The 25466-nt window shown below is 44.8% G+C and overlaps 1 protein-coding gene across 1 annotated transcript in view; it reads right to left on the reverse strand.

Moving 5' to 3' along the window:
* adam22 (ADAM metallopeptidase domain 22) overlaps positions 1-25466 on the reverse strand; it is a 473836-nt gene that overhangs the window by 120564 nt on the left and 327806 nt on the right. Inside the window, exons 16-18 of the mRNA XM_041183951.1 lie at positions 19361-19432; positions 9907-9999; positions 226-306 (exon numbers count right to left, since the gene is read on the reverse strand). Coding sequence (XP_041039885.1) covers positions 226-306; positions 9907-9999; positions 19361-19432 — 246 coding nt within the window. The remainder of the gene's footprint in view (positions 1-225; positions 307-9906; positions 10000-19360; positions 19433-25466) is intronic.

Raw genomic sequence — 25466 nt, forward strand, 5'->3', positions numbered from 1 at the left:
ATATTTGTATATGGGGACAAGAAAGAAATTAAGAGAAAAAGAATTCACTTTTTTTTCCTATTGTTTTTTACCCACTTATATTTATTTATATTATTTATTTATTTTTTACTCATTTATCTGTAGATTTTTCCCCTTTTACCCCATTTTCTATCTATTTTTCCCCTTTAATTTTAAGAGATTTCTCTATAACATAGGTTTAATATTAAATACATGATAAGAAATCACCTCACTAGAATTTCCAGTGCAGGTCTCAGGAATGTCACAATCGTTTACTTCTTGGCGACATACAAATCCATTTCGTTGAAACTGCAAAAGGAATAAACAATAGTTAATGTCTGAATTTCAATTAGATAGGATTTTTCTGTGTGTTAATGAATTTTATGCTGATATAGCACCATTCAGAAAACAGGAGACTTACTGTGAAGTGTATACAAAATTATCTTCATTGCAATTATTACCATATTTTAGGAGAAGGATTGAATTTAATATGAAGCGGTTTTCAACAATGGGCTATAAGTGCTAATGGTTATGGTATAGATCCAATCAGCTAGCTGTAAATGGAAACTTTGAAGTCAAGCATCCGAAATCTCTTCACAACAGGAATAATCAATGTGAAGAATGGCTTTCTAGGTAGTATTCTGGAGGTAGAAGCCTCAAAATCCTTTCAGAATTCTATAAATATGGCACAATTTTACATTTGGCGTGCAGGGTTGGGCCCAACAGACTGGAACGTAAAATGACGCGTGATGACATCAGGCGTGCGTCCCGACATCATCGCCCTCTCTCGCAATATTTCATTCGGCGGGCACTCGCCGGAGTCGGCTGCGTGCCCACAAATAACTGAAAGGCCATTAGTGAGGTAATTAAAATCAAATTAACGCTGCCCGTCCAACCTAATGATTGGCGGGCAGGCGAAAAGGCCAAGCGACCTTTACGTTTTTTAGGAAGTCTCATCCACGAGCAGGATGAGGTTTCCTAAAGCTTTTACAACTTAAATGAAAAGTTTCTTTGAAAAATAAAAACATGTCCCATCTTGTGTGATACAGTCACATGAGGGGACATGTTTCATTAAATTTTTAATGTTTTCAGTTGTTTTTTTAACAATTGCTTCAATGCTCCGCGCCTCAGGGAAACTGAAGCGTTCTTTCGTGCTCATGGGCGAAGCAGCGCTGGATCTGAACCTCCCTCCTCCCCCCGCCCAAACAGGTAGCGCTCAGAGCTGCCGCTTGCAATCCAAGCTGGGTGGGCCTTAACTGGCCCGCCCACATGAAATCGTGGTGCGGAGCTGATCCCCGCCCGCTCCCGCCCAACGTGCGAAAAATTCTGCCCAATGAGTCCTTTTCTGCATGAGTGTGCTAAAAAACACCAAACGGCTTTCTTCCCGTATCTATCTTATTGCCTTACCAGAGGTACAACTGCTGGTTTCTGCATAATTAAGCCCTTATGCCAACTTGTGTGCTACATTTGGACAGTTTTTAATTCCACAGAAGATTTGTATATTCATTTTGATGGATCAACAATCTCTTTAAAATACAACATTGCTGCAGTATTCTTAATGGACACACAAAACTAGGACTCAAAATGTTTTGAGTAAATGTACAGGTATAATTGGGTATGACATAATGATAATCAACAGTGGAATGGAATCAGGAACCAGGGAACCAACAGACTGAAATTGTACTACTTGTTAATAAATCTTAGAGGTCAACTAAGGAGAAATCTTCATGCTTTGAATTTCCTGTATTGGAATGAAAGACATGGTATGAGGTAAACAAGTCACAGAATTATAGACACAGAAAGAAGCCAAACCTACCTGTGTCTGCTCTTTGAAAGAGCTATCCAATTAGTCCCACTCCCATGCCTTTTCCCATTACCTTGCAATTTTATTTCCCCTTCATGTATTTTTCCTATTCTCTTTTGAATGTTATTATTGAACATGCTTCCACCACCATTCCAGGCACTCAAGATCATAGCAACTCACTTTGTGAAAAAGGTTTCTCCTCCTTTTGCCTCTGGTGCTTTTGCCAATTACCTTAATATTAAATTGATACTGAAGTGATTAAAATAAAAAGCTCAATTTTACAAAGCTATGCTCCCAGTATAGAGCTTTTCCCATACCAGGACAATTTGTGAAATTTGTTCAAAGCTGTTTAGCCAAAAATGATTATTAATACAGACAAATATTCTTGGAGATCTTTGACTGCAGCAGTTTAAGAAGGCAGCTCACCACCACCTCCTCAAGGGCAACTAGGGATGGGCAATAAATGCTGGCCCAGCCAGCGAAGCCCACATCCCATGAATGAATTTTTAAAAATCAATTAATTGATCCTTAAATTCTCAGTTATTGGTTTAAATGGAAAGTTTCACAATTGTTTGAAACGTTTTGCAGCAGATGATTCCCCTCCCTCTGCTGTCTAGAGCAAGAAATTAAGTACAAGGGAATAATTGCAGAGATATGATAGTGTGATCTCAGAGCATAGAAACACAGTTCACATGAGAGTTCACAGATATAACAGCTATAGGTAAAAACAAAAAAACTGCGGATGCTGGAAATCCAAAACAAAAACAGAATTACCTGGAAAAACTCAGCAGGTCTGGCAGCATCGGCGGAGAAGAAAAGAGTTGATTTTTCGAGTCCTCATGACCCTTCGACAGAACTTGAGTTCGAGTCCAAGAAAGAGTTGAAATATAAGCTTATATTTCAACTCTTTCTTGGACTCGAACTCAAGTTCTGTCGAAGGGTCATGAGGACTCGAAAAGTCAACTCTTTTCTTCTCCGCCGATGCTGCCAGACCTGCTGAGTTTTTCCAGGTAATTCTGTTTTTGTTAACAGCTATAGGTGTTGGATGAAATTACCTAAAATTTTCATACAGGATCTAATTATCTATGTTTAGTCTCACTAATTTTCTCTTCCCTCTTTCTTGTTAGGAGTCAGTTCCGCAGATCTTTACTAATTCATCCAAGTGGTTGTTGGCAGGTTATGTACACACGAGGAGGCAGGTGTTATTCTGTCACTGCCTGACATTTATACAGGATTGTAAAAGTGCGGAGGTCCCACTCCCATTTCAGGCAGATCCCATTTTAGCCGTCAGAGGGAAGGGAATGGGGTATGAATCATACAAGCATGAAACATGATTTCCTGGAGCAAAAATAGCGCGCGCAGTGGTCATTTATATGGAACTAGGTCTGCCGAGTCGGGAAATTTCCTGACTCACCCTTCCTGCCTTGTTAGCAAAAATCCAGCCTGAGTGCTTCCAGTAAGTAGTACCCTGGTAATGATTTGGAGGAGTTAATCTCTAGCTGATTTTTTTCATTGGCTGAAGGGCACTGAAACCTCCACCATTTCCCAGCTGAGATCAACTAACTCAGCACAAACCAGTGATGTTGCAAGTCTGGCTCAACTTACTGCCTAAATTTGTTAAGCCATTTGGAGGGAGCATCTGGAACTTAGGTACAAGCAGCTAGTTCAGAATGAGGTTTTTTTAAAAAGATCACAGTGGATATGAATGAGATTAGAATCATGTTTTGTCTAAATTCGATATTTACAGAGGTTTAGCTGCACTTTGAATGAAGAATATCAAATGACTACATTGAAAAGGCTTCAATATAAAACTAACTCCATGAACCAAATAATGAGGCTTTCACCGAACAGTATATCTGAGAATCCGGGATTGTGAAAACAGTAAATTAACTTTCGCTGTAAACAAGCTCCGTTGTTATTTGCTAACCTTTGCATCTCATTGCAACTCGATCTGCATTCAAGTATCCTGAATGTACTTGCACATGTACCTTTGAACAGTAACAGTGCTCACTCGAAGTAGCTGCACCTGAACACTTAACTAAGCGAGGACTCAAAATCAATATTTGTTCGAAAATGTCGTTTTGATAAGCTAATTAGAAAAATAATTAAGTCTGTGTGACAGACTTGCTTATTTTATGCTTTCAAGCTTTGCGAGTAGGAACTTTGTTTTTGAAACCCAAAAGGTTTCATTTTGGTTAAACGTATACTAGCTGATTGTTCTCACCACTCCACCAGAGTAATTGCCAAGTTGAGCACCCCTGATCTGCTCAGCCTGAAAGGGATGGAAATCCATCCATGCTTGTGTGTTTGCTTAATTATCACACCCCCAACATTGCCCTCCAGCACAGCAGCACAACTGGAATGGTCTTGTGCCCAAAAACTGGAAAGAAATTCTATGGGATGGAGATAAAAATACCTGGAAAAACTCAGCAGGTCTTTCGACATCTTTTGGTTATCTCCACCTATCACTGGCCCTCTATCCAGCTCTACTTGTCCCCCACCACTCCCCGCCCCCCCGCCCTTAAACCAGCTTATATTTCACCTCTCTTCTATTTTTACTTAGTTCTGTTGAAGAATCATACGGACTTGAAATGTTAACTGTGCTTCTCTCCGCAGATGCTGCCAGACCTGCTGAGTTTTTCCAGGTATTTTTGTTTTTGTTTTGGATTTCCAGCATCTGCAGTTTTTTGCTTTTATCTATGGGATAGAAATTCCTTTGCGCTTCATTAAATTTTTGTAAGAGAATTCTACTTACCAATTCTGAGGTGGGGCATCCCTGGCTGGAACGGCACCAATAGGTGCCTGCAGCTGCATTGTTTTAGGCTATTAAGAAATGTAAATAAGGATCCTGTGAAAGTCACCATAGCCCCGAAGGATCATAGGCTGCTCTCTCATTAGAGAGAGACGACCAGTGGTGAGTTTAACCTGAGGGTCACCACACCTCAGGCAAGGGGTGAGGTTGAGAAGGCAGGGGCTTCATGGATGACCTCAGCCAGTAGAGGAATTGAACCTGCACTGTTACCATCACTAACTAGTCATCCAGCCAACTGAGATAACCAGCCTCCAAATAAAGATCCTGTGCTTGTATTAAGTCACATTTTGTAAAATTGGTGCCTGTAAACATTTGACACCCAGTTTCAAGCACATCCAGAAAAACATGATGCGAGCATTCAGAAACCAGGTCGAAGCATCAAGATTAAAGGGATCACCAACTCCATTCTGTTAAGTCTCCTTTCATTTTGACTGAATTTTGGCAGTTTCTGATAGAACAGAGGTGTTAGAAAGTTGACGTCATTGGCTGCAGCTGAACTGTTTAACTCCATTGTAGTTACAGCTTCAGCTGAGGCTCAGTTGATAGCACTCTCACTTTTGAGTCAGAAAGTTGTAGGTTCAGCATCTATTCCAGGACCTGAGCACAGAAACCTAGGCTTGCAGTAACGAGGAAGTGCCGCATTATTGAAGGTACTGTCACTTGTTTGAGATGATAAACTGAGGCCCTGCCTGCTCTGTAAGATGGATGTAAAAGATCCCATGGCACTCTTTCAAAGAAGATCAGGGGCGTTATCCCATGTCCTGGCCAATATTTATCCTTCAATCAACGACACTGAAACAGATTATCTGGCCATTCTCACATTGCTATTTGTGGAATAAAGGCAAAATACTACAGATGCAGGAAATCTAAAACCAAAACAAAAAATGCTGGAAAAACTTTGCAGGTCTGACAGCATTTGTTTTGAGAGAGACAGAGATAATGCTTCGAGATCGTATGACAGATCTGAAGAAGAGTCATACGGACTCGAAACATTATCTCTGTCTCTCTCTCTCCACTGATGCTGTCAGACATGCAAAGTTTTTCCAGCATTTTCTGCTTTCGTTGCTATTTGTGGAGTTTGCTGTGTGCAAATGGGCTGCCACATTTCCTATGCTACAACAGTAACCACACTTTAAAAGTACTTCACTGGCTGTAAAGTGCTTTGGAGAAACCTGAGGTTGTGAAAGGCGCTATATAAATGCAAGTCTTTTTTCCTCAGTGGCTGTAGGAGTTCCAGAAAAGATATTTTGTTGTTAGGATTACTATTGAGGCTGCCATAGCAGTAATGAGAGCAGCAACAGCAGGTGATGTTCAAAGGCTGATGTTTGGGGAGACTTGGGTGTATTTGTACAAGCACCACAGAAAGTTAGCATTCAGGTACAGCAAGCAATTAGGAAAGTAAATGACATGTTGGCCTTTATTGCAAAGGGATTGGAGTACAAGAACAAAGGAGTCTTAAAACAAAAACAAAAATAGCTGGAAAAACTCAGCAGGTCTGACAGCATCTGTGGAGAGGAAGACAGAGTTAACGTTTCGAGTCCCTATGACTCTTCATCGGAACTAAAGAAAAATAGAAATGAGGTGAAATATAAGCAGTTTGAGGGGGAGTGGGACAGGTGGAGCTGGATAGAGGACCAGTGATAGGTGGAGGCAAAGAAGAGATTGCCAAAGATTGGCAAAATTGACAAAAGGACAAAGGGGTGTTGATGGTGGTGATATTAGCTAAAGAATGTGTTAATGGTGACATTAAGGGTAGAAAGCAGGATGATCAAGTGACAAATAGCACTAGTGGGGGTGGGATAGCGGGAAGAGATCGAAATAGGCTAAAAGGTGGAGATAAAACAATGGATGGAAATAAATTTTAAAATAATAATAGAAATAGGTGGGAAAAGAAAAATATATTAAAAATATATAAATTAATAGAAAAAAGGAGGATCGGGAAGGGGGTGGGGATGGAGGAGAGAGTTCATGATCTGAAGTTGTTGAACTCAATGTTAAGTCCGGAAGGCTGTAAAGTGCCTAATCGGAAGATGAGGTGCTGTTCCTCCAGTTTGCGTTGAGCTTCACTGGAACATTGCAGCAGGCCAAGGACGGACATGCGGGCATGACAGCAGGGTGGGGTGTTAAAATGGCAAGCGACAGGGAGGTCTGGTCATGCTTGCGGACAGACCGAAGGTATTCCGCAAAGTGATCACCCAGTCTGCGTTTGGTCTCTCCAATGTAGAGGAGACCGCATTGGGAGCAGCGAATGCAGTAGGCTAAATTGAGGGAAGTGCAAGTGAAGTGCTACTTCACTTGAAAGGAGTGTTTGGCCCTTCGATGGTGAGGAGGGGGGGAGTAAAGGGGCAGGTGTTAATAAAGGAGTCTTGCTACATTTGTACGAGGCTTTGATGAAACCGCATCTGGAGTACTGTGTACAATTTTGGTCTCCATATTTAAGGAAGAATTTGCATTGGAGCGAAGGTTCACTAGATTAATTGATCCCTGGGATGAGGGAGTTGTTCTACAATGATAGCCTGAGTAAACTGGGTCTATATTCTCTGGACTTTAGAAGAATGAGAGATCTCATTGAATCATTCAAGATTATTAAGGAGCTTGACAGGGTAGATACTGAGGTGCAGGTTCCACTGGCTGGGGAATCTAGAAGGGAGCACAGTTTCAGGATAAGGGGCTGATCATTTAAGATTGAGATGAGGAGAAATTTCTTCACTCAAAGGGTTTTAATCTTTGAATTCTCTAGCCCAGAGGGCTGCAGATGCTCCATCACGAAATATATTTAAGGCTGAGAAAAACAGGCTGTTGGTCTCTGAGGGAATCAAAGGATATGGGGCGCAGGTGGGAAAGTTGAGTTGAAGCCCAAGATCAGTCATGATCTTATTGAATGGTGGAGCTGCCTTGATGGGCCTTACAGTCTACTTCTACTCCTATTTCTTATGTTCTTATATTCAGTGGCAGCACAAACCTGTGGAGGATCAAAGAAAATGGCGAAGGAAGTGAGGGCCAAGGAGACATTGTAGCATCCAGTCTTCCAGCAAAGCATGTCTTACTACAACATTTCAGAGGCTCAGTGTATCAGGAGGCTGCACTACAACAGGCAGCAGTCAACGATCTATGTCACCTCTTGCAACATGGAGAGGAGTAAACACCAGGGCAAACTTGGCACTGCCTGTGGCTCTGAAGACAACAGGCAACATAACCAATGTCAGTCAGTTTGCTGTCCCTCAAGCAGGTGACAGATGCTGACTTCACATGGAGGGAGTAATACATCTGTTTCCTGATGCAGGCTGCTGATCAAGAGCAGAGACTGTCCCACTATCTCCTTAAGAAAGATTAAATATCCAAGTAACAAGAACACTGGCCCAAATTTGTTTAATTGTTCCTGCAGCGTCCTGCTGTAACTCCAGTGACAGTCTGGTGGAATGGCCACAAACTCCATCAATGTGCAGATTCACCTGATGCTAAAATACCCTGTAGTCTTCTTTGAGGCACAGCCCTGCGTGTCGTAAACAAGGCTGCAGACATAATGGACTAAGATCAGGGGCAGGTGCCCTGCCTCTCAGTTGCCCTGCTTTAGTCTGGAGGCCGGTATGCTGAGTGAGTAGAAACATATAAGTGGGCCCAACTATGAGGTGTCCAGGTCCGGAGCCTGCAAAAAGGAGGCACAAACTCAAATCAGTGCAAACCCCTTGTCACCAGAGCTGGAGACACAGGGTGGAATTGTCCCAGATTTGCACAAAGTGCAGTAGCGGCTGGGTAAAACAATGTTTTACCTGCTGGCCATGATGGCGGGTTTTCATGCCATAATGTCCCAAACCTGTCCCATTATTTATGCATTCCCAGGAAACACGCCATTTCCATGGCGGGCAGGTTCTCATTCGTCTGCTCGCCATCACCTTGCCGCTTCATCACGCCGAGCGCCATATTTAAAGTCCAGCCGCACACACCACATCTCAGTGCTTCCAGCCCACGTTTGCTGCAGGGAAGATGTCCACGAAAGGCCAAAAGGACTGCTGCCCCCAGGTTTATTGATGCGTCAATGGAATGCCTTTTGGATACCGTGGAGGCGTGCCACAATGTCTTCTACCCCCGCTCTGGCCACAGGATGGGCAGCAGTGTGACCAACCAGGCTTTGGAGGCAGTGGTAGTGGTGATCAGTCCCAATGGTGAGCAGAAGAGGTTGGCCATCCAATGCAGATAGAGGATGAATGATCTCATCCATACAGTCATGGTATGGCAACCATCTCATCACTCTAAACTTACACACTCAAGCCCATCACACATTCACTGGTATCTCACTCACTGCCAGCTCACGGGACATCACTGCCCATTCTCATACACATACCCTCTCATGTCCATCTGGCCTCATCTCCTCTGGAGACTGCCTCCTCAGTCCTCACCATCTTGAGGTCACTTGCACAGATCAACATTGCCCCACACACACCCTGAGATACCCCCTTCCCCACTACAGCCCTTGTCCTGCAGCCTCTTCCCTTGCCTGAGGCCACTTCTCCCCTTTACCAAGCAAGCCCTAGCCCTGCAGCCATTGAAAAGCCACATACATACGGCTGATCTGATAGGTAGAGACCTACCATGAGCCCCCCTAAAAGTGATGTGGTGCTGTCTGTGAAGCCTGGCGCTGGTGACTGTGAGTGCCACCTGAAGCAGGGTAGGCAAACAAACCTTGAAGCCCCTAGTGAAGTGCAGCTCACCAGGTGCACATCGCTTACGTGCTGTTGTGAAACACATTGGCGTGTTTTCCCACTGACGTGGGTGGATGATCCAGCAGCGGACTGGTCTAATAATGATATGCAGATGTATTACAATGAGGTTCCTGACATCTGATGACAGGAAACACGGCCCGCCATTGGCGGGCTGAGCAGACGTTCGCAAACTGGTTTCACGTTGTCGTGAAACCAATCGCACCATATTGTCCGCTCACGCTATTGAAATATTGAAATGCCCAACACCAGTGGGTACTGAAAATCCCAGCATGCCTCAAAATCCCCAGGCCTAGTGTGCAACATATTTTCTAGTCTCCAGGGGAAGAGTTCCATAACTAGGGAGAGTTATGTGTAAAGGGCGACATCCCACTGACCCAAAATACTCAGACAGATGATGGAGGTTACCAGCAGGCGTGATCCTGTTGTGGCATTTTACTTACTCATTCATCGGATATGGGTGTCACTGGAAAGGCCAGTACTTATTGCCCAGCGCTAATTGCCCCAAGCAATTTTAGGCTACTGTATTAATTTTAACCAATCAATCACAAAGTCACTGGCATGAAATCTTTTACCTGACATTCTTTACAACAGAGTCCATTGCTGCATTTGGCTCCTTTCATAAGAGTGCACTTGATGCAGCAGTTTCCTCCTTCCTTGTTACATTCCTGTGCAGATGTGAAATAACTTTGTATTATTCATAGATAATTTAAACATAATATATAATATACAATAAAATGAAAGTAATTTATAAACAGCAGTAAGTATTGATCAGGGCAAATTGAAATATGCCCTATTTTATGCACTGTAACACACAGTGTTGTTCAACAGAAATTACTGACCAGCCACAGGTGTGGCTACGATGACACCACTTTCGCCACATGCTCTGATTTTATTTGAAAATATCTTCCACACAATGCAGGCAAAATTTACTTTAAATCAATATTTACTTAGTCAACATCTACCATGATTCAGTGTGAAACTTTGTAGGATTTCTCTTGCATTAACCTTTTTCAGTCATTAGCTTTTGGAATTTTGTCATAAATTTAGCAAACACATACATCTTGGCCAGAATCTTGTGCACTCACTGGTGGCGAGTTTAGAGATGAGAAGGCCATATAGAAACATAGAAAATAGAAGCAGCAGTAGGTCATTCTGCCCTTTGAACCTGCTCTGCTATTTAATATGATCATGGCTAATCCTCCACCTCAATGCCCTACTCCCTCGCTCTCCCTATACCACTTGACGCCTTTAGAGTCTAGAAATCTATTTTCTTCTTAAACATATTCAGTGATATGGCCTCCACAGCCTTCTGTGGTAGAAAATTCCACAGGTTCACCACCCTCTGAGTGAAGAAATTTCACCTCCTCTCAGTCCTAATTGGCCTACCCATCACCCTGAGACTGCGACCCCTTGTTCTAGACCCCCAAACCAGAAGAAACATCATCCCTACATCCATACGTACTTAGGTGGGATATTGGTATATTGGAACTCTGTCTCTGCATGAATTAAGTTCTGGGCGAAAGGATCATTGTTGACCTTCCCACCCTGCCGCCAAATGAGGCCCTTATGTGGCCAATTAATTACCACTTAAGGGCCTCATCCTGCTGCTGCTGGTTTTAAGCCAGCTGCAGGCAGGTCTGCTGCCAGGTAAATCTGTATGGGCTGCTTGTCACCTCTGGGGGTGAGGCGGGGGTAGACCCCTTGATCAAAGGCACTCAGTGCCTAATCAAGGGGCTGGAAATCGGAGGCGGGGGGGGGGGGCTGTGAGCCACACCCCTGTACTTGCTGCCAACCCCCCTATTTCCCCACCCCATGAAGCGGCCCCACCCACCCATCCCTCTCTCACATTACTTAACAGTGGCCTAGGTCGCCCCGCAATCCTGGGTCTCCAGTAGGTGATTTTCCTGCAGCAGCCATGCAACTCCCCTGTGGCACACTGAGCCTCCGACTGGCCATAACTGTCAGCAGGCAAGACTTCCATTCCCAGAGTATTGATTCCAGGGGATGTCCCTTCACTGGCCTCACCATGGCCTGATTGGCTTGAGGCTCAATGGGCCTTCCAGAAAAGACACAGCACGAATCTCTCGCTGGCTCTCCAGTCGGGAGGCGAGACCCCCAACACCTCAACAACATTCTGCCCCTTAGTCCAGCTTCTAGGTTTTTGTCCAGTCCATTGACCTCATCAGGCTGATTGCTGAGCAGGTTGACTTGTGCGAGACCCATCACATCCACCCCTGCTCTTCATCCACAACACTCTAAAATAATACTTGGACTTCTCCATGACATGGTCTGTTGAAGGTGCTTGGTATGGGCTGCGCTTGCTTTCTTCTACTAGCCTCGAGCAGCTATTCCATTGGTTGAGCTGACCGTGATGACAGCTCCCCTCTCCATACAATGTTGTTGGTGCTTCCATGGTCCTGACATTTGATATTTGCACACATGTTGCATGTTATTTTAGGAGATAATCAATAAACAGTAACCAAGGAAGTAAAGCATACACAATCATCAAAAGACACTCAGCTTTTTGTCTTACCATTTTATCAACAAGTGCATAAAAAGGTTAAAGAAGACATGCATATAAAGTGTGTCTGAGTATCGAGACCATGAGGCTAATATTGAGATTATTCACAAATCAAAAATGCAATTAGTCACATTATATTGGACAACACATATGAAATATATTACCAGGGTTATTGACTGACAATTGCTGATTCAGCGAAACTGCGTTTTCATACAGAAATGAATAATTTTCAATTATAAAGAAGCTTATACTTGGAAAAAAAGGGCCAAGGCACTTCAAAGAAGCATCAACTGAAATAAATGGACACCATGACAAAAATAGAAATATCAGGAGGGGCGACCAAAAGCTTGGTCAATGAGCTGAGCCCTAAGAAGGGTATTTAAAGAGCTGGGAGGTGGACATGCAGCAGGGTTTAGACAAGAAATTCCAGTGTGTGGGATCTCGGTGGCTAAAAGCATGGCTGCCCCAACAGTGGGTGGGGAAAGGGAGTGCAATTCACAAAAGGCAAGGGCTTGAAATGCAGAGTTTGAGAGTAGGTGTTGTTATAGGTGTGGAGGAGATAACTGATATAAAGAGAAAGGAAACCATGGAAGAATTTATAACATAACAACAGGATGTCAAATGGTATAGCCAGCAAAAGGCCAATTTTCACCCTAACCAGTTGGCAGAAATTGGCCAGATAGCTTACAGCTGCCAACCTGCAGTGTTTCTGCTAACTTGACCTTTAAACTGCTCTTCTGAGCAGGCGATGAGGACACTGGCTTGAAGCTGGCTGGTCCTTTTTTTAAATATGCAAATCAGGATCCATTGACATCATTGGGCTCCAGTTGCAATTTTAATTCCTATACTAATAGCTTAACAGAAAATTATATGACATAATCCTAGTTATAACCGTGTAAAAACAACAACTAAGGAATAAAGGGAGAGATTTGGAGGAGAGATTGAAAACTTGTATGGAAACAGGGCAGTTTGGTGGGGGGTGGGTTGGAGGGAATGGAGGGGCTGTAGCAGTGTGATGGGTGATTAGAAGTTGGAAAGAAAAGAGATGAAGTGGAGGCATTGAGGGATAGAATTCTAAAGGGTAAGTCCAAGGAAGCTGAAGATTCTGTTACTGATAGTAGAGTGAAGAAAGAAAGATAGAAAAGGCTGGAACTGGAGAACTTCGGGGTGCAGGAAGGAATATAAGGCTGCAGGAAGTTGTACGCATAGAAAGGCCAAAATTCTTTGGTATGGTTCACGAATTTTGGCATGTGAATCCCAGTGAAAATAATGAAAATCCTTTTGTGCAGGCACCTCTTTCTGCTTCTTTTTTGGGCTCTCATATTAGATGGGGTGAACCCATTGTTGGGGAATCCCAAGACTTGGGGTGAGATTTTCCCCTCCATGCTCTAGGTGTGGTGACGGGCAGGAAAAGCAGTGCTTTTCTTGCCGGGCAGAATGACGGGTTTTTGTGTTGTATTGTCTGCTCACCACTTCATTAATTATGCAACTGCAGGAAACATGTCAGGTTGCAGGTGGGCGGCCTCTGACTCACCCACCCTGTTGTGACCTCAGTGGTTCTTTGCTCTGGGTGCCATATTTAAACCACGCCCACACACAGCCTTCTCAATGTTTCCAGCCCAGCATAGTCCCAGGGAAGACGTGGCTCTGAAAGCCAAGAAGACTGCTGCTCCCAAACTAGTGACATCTCACAGGGCCACCTGCTGGATGCTGTTGAGGCCACAATGTCCTGTACCCAGTAATGGCCTAAGGAGGTCAACCAATGCTACCACTCTAGCTTGGAAGGCAGTATCAGCGGTGGTCAGCACAAACATGGTGCAGATAAGGTCAGCAATCCAGTGCAGAACGAGGATGAATGATCTCATCCGTTCTGGCAGGGTAAATTAACCATTCATTACCCTCAGCTCACATAGTCACAAGCCCATCAGGCATTCGCAGGGTGGCACTCCACAGGGATCTCCCACACTGCCAGCTTGAGGGATATCACCTACTCACTCTGTAACACACACCTTCACATCTCCGTTTGGGCTCAAATCCTGTGTACATCGTATCCTCTTCCCATGCACTGCTCCACCCACAGAAGGCAGGCATCCTCATCCTCTGCCTTCGCATGTGGACTGCTCACACTCTCTCCATTTGTCCTTATACCGGGAAAACTCACACAAAATAGGAGAGAGAGGTCAAAGAAAGGGGGTGGGAAGTCAAGGCCCTTCCTAAGGCACACATCTAAGTCAGGACCCTGCACCACCTCATCTCTCAGACAGCGATACTGTGAGTCCATTGTTGTGTCTTCCAGTCACTTGCCATGCACTAATTATCTCTACTTTCTTTAATAGGTATCTCTGGAAAGCACCCGAGGACATCAATAAGCCAGGCCCTCATATCCAGCTGCGACAATGTTTTGGATGAGAAGCCAGAGGAGAGCACCACTGAAGACACGTAATAGTACTCTCCCACACCCTCCACCAGAGCAGAGCCACACAATTAGTTCTAGGGTAGCCTTAAGGTCACAATCTGGTCCACAGCAGGTTGAGGCAGAGACATCCAAGGCAGCCAGTGCTCAGAGAACTGTTGGATTCTGCTGAGTCCAACTCAGATGATGAGCCAAAAACAGAAATACCTGGAAAAACTCAGCAGGTCTGACAGCATCTGCGGAGAGGGACACAGTTGATGTTTCGAGTACATATGACCCTTCATCAGAACTAAAAGATATAGAAATGAGATGAAATATAAGCTGGTAGGGGGGGGTGGGACAGGAGGAGCTTGACAGCGGGCCAGTGATAGGTGGAGGCAATGAAGAGATTGCCAAAGATGTCATAGACAAAAGGGCAAAGGGGTGTTGATGGTGGTGATATTATCTAAAGGATGTGCTAATTAAGGGACATTAAGCGTGGCAAGCAGGACAAGCCAATGGCAGATGGCCCTATGGCAGATGGTGGGGTGGGGGGAAGGGATCGAAATGGGCTAAAAGGTGGAGATGAAACAATAGGTCAAAATAAATTTAAAAATAGGAGGGAAAAGAAAAATTTATTTGTAAAAAATTATAAATTATTGGAAAAAGGGGGATTGGAAAGGGGGGGGGGGATGGAGGACAGAGTTCATGATCACGTTCATAATTGTTGAACTCAATATTAAGTCGGGAAAGCTGTAAAATGACTTTGGTCTGTCCGCAAGCAAGACCTCCCTGTCGCTTGCCATTTCAACACCCCACCCTGCTCTCATGGCCACATGTCCGTTTTTGGCCTGCTGCAATGTTCCAGTGAAGCTCAACGCAAACTGGAGGAACAGCACCTCATCTTCCGACTAGATACTTTACTGTCTTCCGGACTTAATATTGAGTATGAATATCAAGGCGAAAAAGAATGCTTTGTCCTGTTGGTGGAGTTGGATCTCTTTGAGGAGCTTTGTCAGACTGAAGGCATTTGGCTATGAATCCACAGAGGATTGTAGGGCAGCTCCTTCCTCCATTAAGCTGCTGTGATGACTCGGATACTGCAGAAATGCTGTAAGAGGCTGTGACTTCTGATGTCTGATCCTGGAATGCTCTCCTCCAAATAGGACCTTATCTCAGCAAGGACACATGATCCTGGGGCTTCATTATCCTTCAAAGGATCAGGACAATGGTTAGCCAAATGTGCAAATACTCACTCTCTGAATGAAGTACAAGGTTGCAATGAGAAGGATAGCTTTAATGAGCCCATCATAGAGAGCATTTGTCCAACTCGTCATCATCCTCATGGAATTGGTGGCTATGAGAGCCTCACATGCACGCCTGCCTCATCTGGCCCATGCTATGGCCTCTTCCCCTGCAGCCTCGGCTTCCTCAACCTTGTTGGCCTCATCCCTTTCAATGTCCATCTCATCAGAGGAGACGTGCAGCTCCTCCATGTCAGCATTTGGCAAGTCTTCCCCCCTTTGCAGAGCCAGGTTGTGAGCGTGCAGCAAGCCATGATAATCCGTGAGACCCTCTGGGGAGTGTACTGCAGTTCTCCATGAGATCAGTTGAGGCACAGGAATTGCACCCTCAAGATGTCAATGTTCTGCTCCACCAATGTTCGGGTAGCAATACAAGCATTGTTGTACCTTCTCTCAGCAGGATTTTGTGGCAGCCACAAAGGCATAATCAACCACGTTCTTTGCGGGTACCCTTGTCACCGAGGAATCAACCCTGGATTCTGTGTAGTCCCTCGAAGATGTCAAGAATCTGCGATCTACTCAAGGTGTATGAGTTGTGGCAGTTTACTGGGTATCTCGCACAAACTTGCATGATTTGTTTCTGGTGGTCTCAGTCCAGCTGCACACTGAGCAAGTGAAAGCCTTTCCTGTTGATGTATTGGAGTGCCTGTTGCCAGGGAGCCTCTATAGCCACGAGTGCAGTCAATAACACCCTACACTTGTGGGAATCCAGAAATTGCAGCAAAGCCCAGTGCTCTGGCGTCCTGGCATTCTTGGTCTCTGGTGAAGTACACGTAATTGTGGGCCTTGACAAAGAGGGCCTCTGTCACCTCATGTATACACTTGTGCATGAAAGCTTGAGAAATCCTGCAGAGCTCCCCAGTGGAGTCCTGAAAAGAGCCATTTGCATAGAAGAGTGGTGGTGTCTTTCAGAGCCACTGGCAATGGATGTCCTCCCAGTCCCCATGGCGTCAAATCCTGGAGAAAGTGGCAAATGTGAGTCACAAGATCCCTGACATGCAAAGATGTCAGCTATTCCACCTCCTGCTCATCTGCAGATAGGACATGCATGTTCCGCACACCTTCAGTTTTGAGAGCCACCTACGGACAACGTTTCTTTGAGCCTCATTCTCTGCATAAGGAGAGGTCCCTGTTGCTCCTTGCTCATGAGGGTATAACTCCTCCCTTTGCCAAGCCTGGCACCGCCATTGCAATCTTCCCCACCTTCTCTCCTGCCTATATGCGATTATGCAGGCAACAATAAACGCAGTCTCCATCTTCCTGAGGCTCTCTGCTCTGCAGCATCAATGAAAAAAGGATGAGTCAGCATAGTGCTCCTATTTCACTCGATGACTTTTGAGCGATTATGAATTCAAAGGCTTGCTTCCAGTGTTGGCAAACTATTCGTCACTGACATCCTGGTCAGCACAAAGAATGTTTCAAGGTGCCCCTTCCTCCAACACCTCACCCTTTACATGATCAACTGCTATGAGATTGCTTTGACCAGGCGCTCAGGGATCCTCATTCACAGCACTGTAATACTATACTCCTTGTAATATTCATGAAGTCTAATGCTCATTGAGGAACTGGGATTATTTAGGAGGCGGTGCGGGCGGTTGAGACTTCTCATCTGTGGGCCTATCAGCACCAAATCTGTGAGCTCCTGCTTTTAAGACGCATCTGCAGCTTGTCGAGTCGCCCAAATACTCTAGACTTCATTGTCACTCTGGGTAGTTGGCATGCTTGGAACAAAGGGTTAATGCAGTGAGATTGATTAATGTCTTGACTCGTCATTAATCTCGTACGAATTTGCTTCATTGCTTCAGTCTCTTGATTCCCTGCATTGTCATTGAAAAGCTCCTAACATGTCTCAGGTGTGCACGTCTCCTCATTTCGGAATACACAGATCAGTTGGGTGCACCTTTAATCGCGCCCCCCAGTGCAGTGCACCACTCCTCCAAGTGGCCTTCTGAGCTAGCTGAGTTATTCCTCAGTTTAATTTTGTTCTGCGCCATCAATTCAGGTTGCAAAGAGTGGTGCTGAGGTCTCACTACCAGATCAGCTCATTGTTGTAATGTCAATGCTCATATGGCCCTAATATTTACTCAGAGCCAAGAAAAGAACGTAGAAAGTATTTCTAAGCAGGACGCTTGGCAGCTGACAGGTTTCCCAGGTGTCCTGCTGAAATTAACCACAAGACACTTTGTGAGTTGCTACAGCATGCTCCCACCTGAGAGCCAGTCTGATAGTCAGGCTACCTGCCTGTCAGGCAGGAAGGCAGCAAGGGAGAGAATTCCAGATAAGTTGGAGCTAAGTAGGGCAGGTGTGGGGGAGGGAGGGGGGTGAGGTGGTGGTTTTGGTGGGTATGCAGTAGACTGTTGGGGGGAACAGGGGGAGTCAGAGATTAGGGAGATAGGGGGATGTTGGGGATCAAATAGGAGGGCATTAGAGATTGGGTGAGGGGGTTTACTCATTGGAAATTTTGGGGGTAGATCAGGAGATGGGGGAGTCAAGAGAATTGGGCTGGTTAAGTTGGCCAATCGTGGAATGTGCAGAGATTTGCTTGTTAGATTTGGTTGAAACACTCCTGCCTTTCCTGGCCCACAAGCAATGCTATAAATGTGGATCTGACTTTTCTCGTCTCCTTTTACCTGATGTGTTTCCCGGGCCCTGGAAAAACCGGCTTCCATGGGTTGCTGGTAAAAATCCTCTTAAAACGGAAGCATGGAGCATCCATTAAAGCTTTTACTGACAGACTGACTTATTGACAGGGCTCAGATTGTCTGCCCCTGGTAAAACCAGAAGGAAGTAAGTTTGAGGTTTGAGATGTAACAAAATATTACTTCCCAACCAGCCCCTACTCATCAGTCCTTGGGAGTTAAAACTACCCCCATCTCCCCAGTAGTTAGGCCACTCTGAAGCATCAGGTCAATTTGAACTCATAAACCCTGTTTCTTATGCAACCAATCTGAAATGCATGGGAATATTTCTTGTCATCGGTATCATTGGACTAGCTTTGTGACAAAGCAGACAGATTCTATTTACTCCTTCCCCTTTAACAAATCCTTATTTCACGTATCAGAACAAAAACTGATTACTCAGCAAATTGACTGATACATTTCATGGGGAGAATTTTTAGCTCATCGGGCGGGCCAACCCGACTGAGCATAAAACAACGCGCGATGATGTCGGGTGGAGCGTCCCAATGTCATCGTGCACTTGCGGTCGGCTGGCACGCGCCCATCAACAATGAAAAGGTCTATTAAAGCTATTAAAAAGGTAATTGAAAGAAATTTTTCACTGCCCATCCAACCTTACAGTTGTCGGGCAGGCGAAAAGGCCAAGCGGCCTTTGCACCTTTTAGGAAATCTCATCCACCGGCGGGATGCAGTTTCCAACAGCTATTAAAAATAAAATAAAATGTATTAAATTTAATTAATAACATGTCCCTGCATGTTTTATGACATGTTTTATAACATTTCAGAAACCTTAATTTTTTATTTTGAAAATGTTCATTTCCCTGAGGCAGTCCTGTGCATTAGCGAGCTTTTCCAGCACACACCTGTGAGCTCTGTGCTTGCCCCCCGGCCCCTCCCCATCCCTCCACCCCCACACACCCTCACCCCCACACGGGCAGCGCTGATTGCTACCACTCGTGTTTCATGCTGGGTGGGCCTTAATTGGCCCGCCAGCGTGAAATCACGGTCCAGTCCTGAGCGCGGGCAGCGGTCAGCGTCCTGACCGCCCCCGCCGAGCCCACCCGACGAGGGAAATTTTCTCCCCATGAAGAACAAACATACTCAGTGTTGGGCTCTGGTATTGCTACTTACAGTTGCTGAGCCACAGTCACATTCTTCTCCTGCCTCTACAAATCCATTGCCACACTCCGGAGGATCAAGAAGCTGTGTTAGTCAAAGAACATTTAGTTAGAAATCACAGTGCCTTTAATAGTCAAGTTTTAACACAATGATTAGACCAAATAAGTTGCTTTATTTGCTGGAGAGTTCATTTTCTGATTGTAGGACCGATGGTAGTCCATTCACTTTAATGGGTTTCTGTTAGTGTTATGATCAGAAAATCCAGGCTGAACACTTATACAGGCCTTTATTTTCATGCATGGACCTTTAAAAATTATGGCCAAGACCCGGAACTGGGAGTGTGGACCCCATTTCCAACAGATCCTATTTTCACAGGGTGGAAGGGACACAGGATGTGACTGACAAATCGGGAAATACTGAACTCAACATGGGCCATTTAAACTCACTGGAGCAAGGGCGTGTCCCGCAGTGTGTGAGTTACAACTTTTTAGAATATATGTAAATGCCTGTGAAGGGCAAATAAGGTCTGTAGAACTGTTAAGCTGTGAAGTTATTTAAATATCCTGCCCTTTAAAAAATGAAAAAAAAAGCTTCCAGCCTGTGGCTGAGAGTTGAAAAAATCTGTGCTAGCAGTTTCAATAGCTGTTTGTTGACATAACCTTAAGCTCTATCATTATAACGTTATTACTCCTTAACTGCTTCTCACAGCCTATCATTATCGTTGTTGGGGGTGGGGGTGTTGTAAGTTCATAGCCTGTTTGATAGCCCAAAGAGGTTGTTGAAAGATTAGCTGTCTTTGACGTGGGGTAATGAATACACATGGTTGTTTTATAAAGGATTATGTACTTGGGGGATTTGAATGTATTTAATGGGCTTTCATAAATAAGAGTTTTTTTTAATAAAAATATAGTGAAGTCGGTCCTAGATATTTAGAAATTTATTTTATTTCATCTCAGCATAACTCCTGAGGTCTGCCCATGGTGGATACAGGGCAAGGTGGGATGGAGGGTGTAAGGGCAAAGATTGATGGGTAGGAAGACATGAATTTGCACAAAGTTGGCATAGGGCAGTGCTTCTCAAACATTTCCCCACTGAGACCCCATTTTGATGCTTCAAAATTGGCCTGACACCAACTGAAACAAAACAGCATGATAGTAACTTTCAATATTTAATACTGAAGTTCACACATTAAAGATAAACATGCAATACACGATATAGATATGACTATCTATGTTTTTAAACTACTTTGTGAAAATGTTATCTTATGTTCTCACTGGGTCTAACTATTCAGCTCCAGATTAGAAAAGCACCATGCCAATGAGGAGCTCTGGAACTTTCTGCACAGGGGCTCCTTCCTAGCCCCAGGCCTCACCCCAACTCTCAGGTTGCAGCATGAGCTTCCTCCCCCACTCACTGATCTTCTAAATGGGGCTCCTGTTCATTGATGTGAACCTGTCATACGTGGGGGAACTTGAAGGTACTCTCTCCTCCCCTGCCAGCAAACCAGGGCCAGAAAAAAAATCGGGCACTAGTGTGTGATGGGGCCTCAGAGTCGATCCCCTCCATGATCAGGTCACAACCTGTAGTTTGAGTACCCCTGGCACAGGGGCTGTAAGGCATGATGGGGATGGTTGGGGACATGGGTTGGCATTTGTTGGCACTAAGTTGACATAGGGGCTATAGGGGGCATGGGGCTGGGTGGTGGGCATGGTGTAGCCTGTGCCTTAGCAAGCATGCATTCAACTTAAAAGAAGCCAACATTTAAAAGTCAAAATAAAGACACTGTAAAAGAAGGCTGTAATGGACAATTTTCCGAAACAGGCCAAACTCTGCATCCCAGCATTCCACAGTACCTTGAAAACCTGACATAGCCATGAGTGACTTTTTCAATACAGTAACCAAGAGACAGCTAACAAAGCCATCAGACCATAAAATGAGTATGAGTCTACAAACAGTAGAACTGTAAAGTAAACCTACATCTGAATATGTCCCACCATTCGTTGGAAATGCTAATCCTAGAGAACCTTTTGATTAAAACCTACCTGATATGATAACCAGGACCTTCCCCATTGAAACCACATTAATATGTTAATGGACCATTCATGAACCAGGACATCAGATTCTTACAATGTGTAAGAAGACAGAGATTTGGGGAGGGATTGTGGTAAACTTTGTCATGGGTGCGATTTTTTGGTAGTTTTAAAAATGTGTGTTTAGCAGTAAGAGTAATGGTAGCAGTGGCTGAGAGCAGTAACAGCAGAAGCAGACAGCAGTAAAAGCAGTAGCAGACAGCAGTGGCAGAATTTCAATATACAGCTTCTCACAAAATAAGTTTAGTAAAGGGATTGGATGAGGTTGAGGGGAGGCGGTGGTATAGTGGCAATGTCATTGGACTAGTAATCCAGAGGCCCAGGGTAATGCTCTGGCTGATACGGGTTTAAATCCCACCATGTTAGCTGGTAGGGTTTAAATTAAATTAATAAAAAATTCTGGAACATAAAGCTAGCCTCAGTAATGGTGGCCATGAAATTATCATCAATTGTTGTAAATGCCCATCTGGTTCACTAATGCCTTTAGGGAAGGAAATCTGCCATCATTGCCTGGTCTGGCCTACATGGGACTCCAGGCCCACAACAATGTGTGTAACTCTAAGATTCCTCCTGAAATGGCCTAGCAAATCACTGGACGGTTTGAAACGGGATGGTCTCAGTTTCAATCTAGGCACCAGAAATAACAACGGCAAAACCAGACGACCCTTCAAAGTCTTCCTTACTAATAGCTGGGGTGTTGTGCCAAATTTGGGAGAGCTGTCCCACAGTCTAGTCAAGCAAAAGCTTGACATAGTCATTCTCACCAAATCATACCTTACAGACAATGTCCCACACACACCACCATCACCACCAAAGGTGGCGGCACAGTCAGGAGGGAATTCCTCAATATTGCATCCAGACCCTATGAAGTCTCATGACACCAGGTCAAACATGGGCAAGGAAACCTCTTGCTCATTATCATTTACTGCTCCACCCACATCCCTCTCCCTCCTCTGCTGATGAATCAGTACTCCCTCATGTTAAACACCAATCTGAAGAAGCACTGAGGTTGGAAAGGGTACAGAATGTACTCTTGATGGGGACTTCAATGTCCATCACCAAGTGTGGCTGAGTGGCATCACTACAGTCCGAGCTGTCTGAGTCCTAAAGGACGCAGCTGCTAGACTGGGTCTGTGGCAGATGGTGAGGAAACCAACAAGAACCTATTTGGCCTCATTCTCACCAAGCTACGTGTCACAGATGCATCTGTCCATGACAGTATTGGGAAGAGCGACCAATGCACAATCCTTGTGGAGATGCAGTCCCGTCTCCACATTGAGGATACCCTCCATCATGTTGTGTGGCATTGCTACGATATTAAATGGGATAAATTTCAAACTGATGTAGCAACTCAAAATTGAGCATTCATGAGGCACTGTGGGCCATCTGCAGTAGTAGAATTGTATTCAACCACAATCTAACCGAATGGCCCGGCATATCCCCCATCTACCATTTCCATCAAGCTGGGGGATCAACCCTGTTTCAGTAAAGAATACGGGAAGGCATGTCAGGAGCCACACCAGACCTCCCTAAAAATAAGGTGCAGCCAATTACTGGGCTGCCGGATGGTAAGCCGTCCGATTGAGGGTGGCGGGCTTGCCCTAATGCCAACAGCTTCCTTGCAGCCGCAATTTAAACAGCCACCTGTGCAGCTTTCAGGCAGCTGCAAACCAGAGGACAGAGGGGGAGGTTGAAAGCATTGCTGAGATGAAAAAAGAAGTAAAGGTAGTACCTCGTTTCAGTACCATCGACCTTGAAGCTTTTGTACAAGCTGTCTGTGAAAGGAGATAGATCTTTTTCCACGCGATGGAAGTAGGAAGCCACCAGTCCTATCTAATGAAACATTTGGATTTAGCCAAGGTGGTGGGCAGCTGACAAATTGTACCTAGAATCTGGGTCCAGTGCAGGAAGCACTTTAATGAACTGCTCTTGTCTGGAAAGGCGTGTTAACAGTTGGCATCTAGAAGCACATTAATAAGTGAAAGATGCCCATAAAATCGGAGGCCACGTGGTAGATCTTCCTTTGAGCACGTGGTTCGCTCAGACTCTTCCTCTGGCTCCAGCACTATTTCCTCCTATAAGGCCAGGTTATGCAAAGCACTGCAAACAACAATGATGTGGGATACTCTTGAGGGTCACATTATAGGACTTTGGGAGATCTATTGTGTAATCTAAACCTCATCTTTAAGAGGCCAATGGCTTGCTCAATGGTGGCCCTAGTGCTCATGTGGCATCAGTTATGTGTCCTCTGCCTATATGCTGGGGCTCTTACAGGGGTTAGAGGCCATGACTTAAATGGATACCCCTTTGTTCCCCAGGATCCAACCGTCCAACTCGCGTGGTTTGAAGAACTGAGGTACTCAAGGCTGCTTAAAGATGTACAAGTCATGGCAGCTTCCAGAAAATCTAGCAAACACCTGCACAATGTGCTTACAGTGGTCACACACAACCTGAACATTGAGCAAGTAAAATTTCTTCCTGTATATGATGGCCCCTGGCTGATGTAAGAGAGCTTTATGATCACATGTGTACTCTGGATGGCTCCTTGCATCTGTGGAAACCCAACCATGGCCCCAAAGCCGAGAGCCCTCTTGGCCTGACTGGCCTGCTCTGTTGAGAAGTTGATGTATTGGTCATCCCAGTGATGGACTGCTGACAGATAGGCACGTAGATCTCCAGTTGATCCCTGGGATGACCCAGATGCAGAAATTGAGTGCCAATGTAATCTTCAGGGCTACAAGCATTGTGTGGCCACTACATCCTAGTGGCCTAAATTCCTGCTCTATCATTCTACATAGTTACACTACCAGCTCCCTAGAAAGATGCAGTCTCCACAGGCAGTGTTGTTCAGACATCTCCATGAAGGTGAACCTCTATCAGTACACCTGTTGAGCCGGGTAGGGCCTTTTGCAAAATGGCAGCCCACCTTGCCCCTTCTACCCTCCTTGTTCACGCTCAATGTCTTCCTCTGGCCACTAGAACTCCCATTGCCTTTGTAACGGCACAGCACATGGCGCCATTCCCACCTTAGGGCCACTTTCCTGCTTACTGGAAGAAGATTCAAAGTGAGAGAACACTCCACCCATCGCCAGATTAACCCTCCACTGCCAAGCTAATTCTAGTGAGCTTTGCTCTTACTTCAGTAGCTTCATAGGACCTTGCAGACACATTCCAGCAGCACCAACTATCTTTGGCCCCTCCCGCTGCAAAGCCTACAAACTTGCTGGCCTGGCTCAGATGACAGCACAAGCTGCAACCAGGTACACAGGCCTACCCTGTATGTTCTGGACACTACTGACGATGATATCACACATGGGATGTGTTGGTGAGCCTCCAATCACCAATTCCCATGTGCCCCTGGTAGGATCTCATTTCACCGTTATAACCTTGTTCAGTTGCATTGCTGATTATTATAATTGCCTTCCCGTGTCCTGACTGCCTTCATCCTGTCACACTAGTCAAGCTCTGAAAAATCGGCCTATGGAGAGATTCAGTCAGGAATCCTGCCCGACGCAATCCTGCACCATTTTACCGTGCCCCATCTGGCCTTCTGGATGACAAAAAAAATAGAGATTAAGATGAATCAGAAAAAAGTGTGTAATGACAGACGTCAGGACGGTGGATAATACAATTAAGAATAAGGCTGAACATAGAAGGCTTAGAGGGGAATTGAAAAAGGAAATACAAGAAGCTAAGAGAGAAAAAAACCTGGCAGCTAACATAAAAGGCAATTCAAAAGTTCAACAGACATACAAATAGTAAAAGGGTGGCAAAAGTTGGAATGGGGCTGATAAGGGACCAAAAAGAAGATTTATACATGGAGGTGAGAGGCATAGCTGAGTTATTAAACAAATACTTTGTATCTTTCTTTACCAAGGAAGCATAGGTCATGGAGAAAGAGGAAGTAGTTCAAACACTTGAAAGGTTTAAAATTGATTTTAAAAAAATCAGGTATTGGATAGGCTACCTGTATTTCAAGTTGATAAGTCACCAGGACCGGATGAGGTGCATCCAAGGATACTAAGGGA

Source organism: Carcharodon carcharias, chromosome 3 (assembly GCF_017639515.1).
Source record: "Carcharodon carcharias isolate sCarCar2 chromosome 3, sCarCar2.pri, whole genome shotgun sequence".
Lineage (NCBI taxonomy): Eukaryota > Metazoa > Chordata > Chondrichthyes > Lamniformes > Lamnidae > Carcharodon > Carcharodon carcharias.